General features: G+C 43.2%; 1 protein-coding gene across 1 annotated transcript; it reads left to right on the forward strand.

Moving 5' to 3' along the window:
* Window positions 1-2531: 2531 nt before the first annotated feature.
* On the forward strand, window positions 2532-3473 carry LOC308440301 (olfactory receptor 1f45-like; the record flags this gene model as incomplete). Its single annotated transcript, XM_080942317.1, has 1 exon — window positions 2532-3473. The coding sequence occupies one exon, from the start codon at window positions 2532-2534 to the stop codon at window positions 3471-3473; it is 942 nt and encodes a 313-aa protein (XP_080798443.1).
* Between the last annotated feature and the right edge of the window lie 799 nt (window positions 3474-4272).

A 4272-nucleotide genomic window follows, 5' to 3' on the forward strand; every position in this document is an offset into this window, starting at 1 on the left:
GAGCTGAGAAAAGACTTGGCTTTTACAGTTTGACACTGACTGGGAATAAAGGCCTCATCTATCTTGTCATCAGAAGGTCCCTGAATCCTGAACTCAGCAGCCAGGAGGATTTTCCAACTTCCTCCTTCTCCTCTTGTAGGGTTGAAGTTTCCTTGTCATCTCCACTCCTGGGCTTATACCCAAAACAAGCTCCAACATCTAACAAGGAAACATGCTCCACCATGCTCTTAGCAGCCTCTTTTATAAAATCCAGAAGCTGAAAAGGACCCAGATGTTCTTCAAAAGACGAATGGATACAGAAAATGATTGCACTTACACAATGGTGTACTACTTAGCTATTAAAAACAATGACCTTATGAAATTCCTAGGCAAATGGATGGAACTTGAAGCTATGATCTTGAGTGAGGTAACACAGTCACAAAAAAGCACTTATGGTTTGTACTCACTGATAAGGGATACTAGACCAAACATCTCAGAATATCCATGTAACAATTCACAGAATTAGAGAAGCTCAAACAGAAGAAGGGCAGAAAGTGGATGTCTCAGTCCTTCTGTGAAGGGAGAACAAAACACTCATGGGAGGAAATAGTGAGACAAATTGAGAAGCAGGGAATAGAGAAAAGATCATCCAGAGACTGCCTCATCTGAGGATCTATCCTATATACAGCCATTAAACCCACACACTGTTGGTGATGCCATGTAGTGCTTACTGGCAGTAACATAATATGGATGCCTCCTCAGAGGTTCTACCAAGCAATACTGATACAGAGGAGAATGCTTGCAGCTAACCATCAGACTGAACAAGGGGACCCAAGTGAGGGGGCTGGAGAAAGGACTTACAGAGCTATAGAAAGGACTGAAGAAGCTAAAAATGGTTTGCAACCCCATGGGAAAAATAAAATTGTTCATGAACCAAACCTACAAGAGCTCCTAGGGACTAAAATACCAACCAATGAGGTCACACAAAGAGACACATGACTCTAGGTGCTTATGCAGCTGAGGATAGTATTCTCTGGCATCAATGGGAGGAGAGGCTTTTGGTGCAGCAAAGATTTGTTTTCCCAGTGTAGGGGAATGTCAAGACATTAAGGGGGCAGAGGGTGGTTGGGAGAGGGAGCACCTTCATAGAGGCAATGAGAAAGGGAGGGGAGACTATATTGGGGAAAAGGGGAATAACATGTGATATGTAAATACAGAAATTGTCCAATAAAGACATCAAACAATCTAAAACATTTTTATTCATCTATAAATCAACTGGGAAAAGTTTATAAGCTTCTGGATGTTCACAGACAAGTCAAATCACACAGGGGATGCTCCCATACTGAATTTGAAGTCTTCTAATGAATCCTCTATGGGGAAGTGATGGGAAGTATAAAGGAAGCAGTTGGAGCTGGACTTGAGTCTATATTTCCAGAATTGCACCTATCACTGTCACCTGGATAAATTCCATCCTCAAGGGTGTGGGTTCTCTGAGCACAGGCCCCTTCAGCCATGGAGGTCTACACACTTCCATCTAAATATTCTCTCATTGAACATTACACTAGATATTGTGCAGGCTTAAACCTGAACCTATAATGACACTTATGTAATTGACTCCTTATAAGCAACTGGGCCATGTGGTAAGTGATCAAAAGTGAGGAAGAGATGATTGTTCCTCAAATAGTGCCAGAACTTCATTTTCTGTGATAAGAGGAGGAAGAAGAATGGGGACTGATTCTTCAACACTGCAGGCTTACATCAGTCTCAGGGAATTCTCTCTGGAACTTGACTGCACACAGATTGCTTCATCTCCAAGGTCTGACTGGAGCTTAGATGTTATGTTCTGTCCTTGCTGGTCAAGAGGGACCGAGAGCTGGCTTACACAGCTACCTTCTGCTGGTCCTTAATGAGAAACTCAGGGAGTCTTTCCCCAGTGGGACTTCATGCTGCAGTAAATAACTGTCTAATCCTCCCAGACCTCCTTCCAACACAGAGGGCTCTTATATTGATCTTCACTCTTCATCTTCTTAGAACCTTTCTATATACCCAACTTTTTCCTACCCTTAGAATAAGAAACACTATTAGCCAACAACTCTAAGGTAAACTAATAGAACAGGTAATTTTAGGATACTAGAGATGCCAATGTTTCTTCTGCAAAAAAAAAGTGCTGCTCTTTCCTTCCCATAGAGGGGGCAGCAGCAGGAGTCACAGTTCCATAATTTGGAGCTTGTGACCAATGAAATACCAGGATGCTTCTAATTTTCTTTATATTGCCAATGATTGGAAGGAAGTCTGAAAATGTTACAAAATACAGGTAAGAGTGGTGTGTATAAATGAATGCTTTTATTTTATGTACAAAGCAGATGAGCGTGTGTTTCTGAGAAACCAACATGACCTAAAACTGTGATTTGTACATAGAGTATGTTAAAAATAGGAGTGAATCTCCATTCAGAAACTATAATAAAGGAATAATGTGAACCTTATTGTAGCATCTAAACCTGAAGATGGCCTTCTGACTTCTGCTTCTCCTTTCTGTAGCTGGGCTCACACTCATGAGCAGCATCAACCAGTCGAGTGTTTCTGAGTTTCTCCTCCTGGGACTCTCCATGCAGCCTGAACAGCAGCAGCTCCTCTTCCTGCTCTTCCTCATCATGTACCTGGCCACTGTCCTGGGAAACCTGCTCATCATCCTGGCCATCAGCACAGACTCCCACCTGCAGACTCCTATGTACTATTTTCTAAGAAACCTCTCCTTGGTGGATGTCTGCTTTTCCTCTACTATTGTTCCCAAGGTGTTGGCCAACTACATAAGTGGCAATCAGGCCATTTCCTACTCTGGGTGTCTCACACAGCTGTATTTTATGTGTGTGTTTGGTGACATGGACAATTTCCTGCTGGCTGTGATGGCCTATGACCGATTTGTGGCCATATGCCACCCTTTACACTACACAACAAAGATGACCCAGAAGCTCTGTGCTCTTTTTGTTGCTGGGTCATGGGTGGTAGCCAGCCTGAATTGTCTGTTGCACACACTGCTCATGGCTCAACTCTCCTTCTGTGGAAACAACATCATCCCTCACTTCTTCTGTGATATGGGTGCCCTCCTCAAACTCTCCTGCTCAGACACACATATAAATGATCTGATTATTTTTACAGTGGGATCTATAAACATGATCACCCCATTTGTCTGCATCCTGATCTCTTACATCCACATCACCTGTGCTGTCCTGAGAGTCTCATCCACTAGGGGAGGATGGAAAGCCTTCTCCACCTGTGGCTCACACCTGGCTGTGGTCTGCCTCTTTTATGGCAGCATCATATCCCTGTATTTAAACCCCTCATTCTCTCACTCACCTGGGAAGGACATGGCAGCTTCCATGATGTACACAGTAGTGACCCCCATGCTGAACCCTTTCATCTACAGCCTGAGGAACAGGGACATGAAAGGGGCTTTAAGTAAAATGCTTACCATGCAGTTTCTACCTAAGCAGTAATGTCTTTTGGATGGAAAGCATCTATATTCTCTACCACAATCAGAGCCTGAGATACAAATCCTTTAAATAAAAGTATAAAAAACTGTTTAACAAAGGTTGTTATGCGGATTGTCATGTCAGTGACATGGCAGACTGCACCATGAGCACCATTGCACAATTGTGGAGAAGAGGAAGAGTCTCAATGGGACAACACTGGGAAGCAACCAATGGTAAGGTCAAAACTAGGTCACATTTTGTCACAATAGAGAACTGATTCCTGCACCAGATATGTGGTGTCTGGATTGGAATAATTATGGATGGCTGACTTCATGCAGTTCACAACAAGACTGGCCAGGCAGCAGCAGTGACACACAATCACCATATTCAGGGCAATAGGTGAGCTGCTATTCTGTTGGCATCAGCAGATCCTCTGCTCCTGTGTTCAGTTGCACTTTCAGCATCTTGTGCTTCACTGCATCAGAGACCTGTCTGCTACTGACATTCTTTCCAATGCTCCATGTTCCTTGCAGAGTGCCAGCATATAACTGGGAGTATCAGGGTCACCTCTGGGATACCAGATCTTTTCATCTTTCTCACCACAGAGACACCAACATGAGAAAATCTCACAGGAAGGACAGACTGTTGTGTTGAGAAGGAAGGGTCTGCAGCTCCAGGCAACCCTACTTCTGCAGCTGATTTGTATTCACTATGTTACTCTTGTTATCTGAACATTACATAGCATCTAACATTAAGCAGGAAATCTGTCAATTTAATAAAAATGAACTGTGTCTTCTACATATCTAATCTGCAGACATGTCAG

This window comes from Micromys minutus, assembly GCF_963924665.1.
Source record: "Micromys minutus genome assembly, chromosome: 31".
NCBI lineage: Eukaryota > Metazoa > Chordata > Mammalia > Rodentia > Muridae > Micromys > Micromys minutus.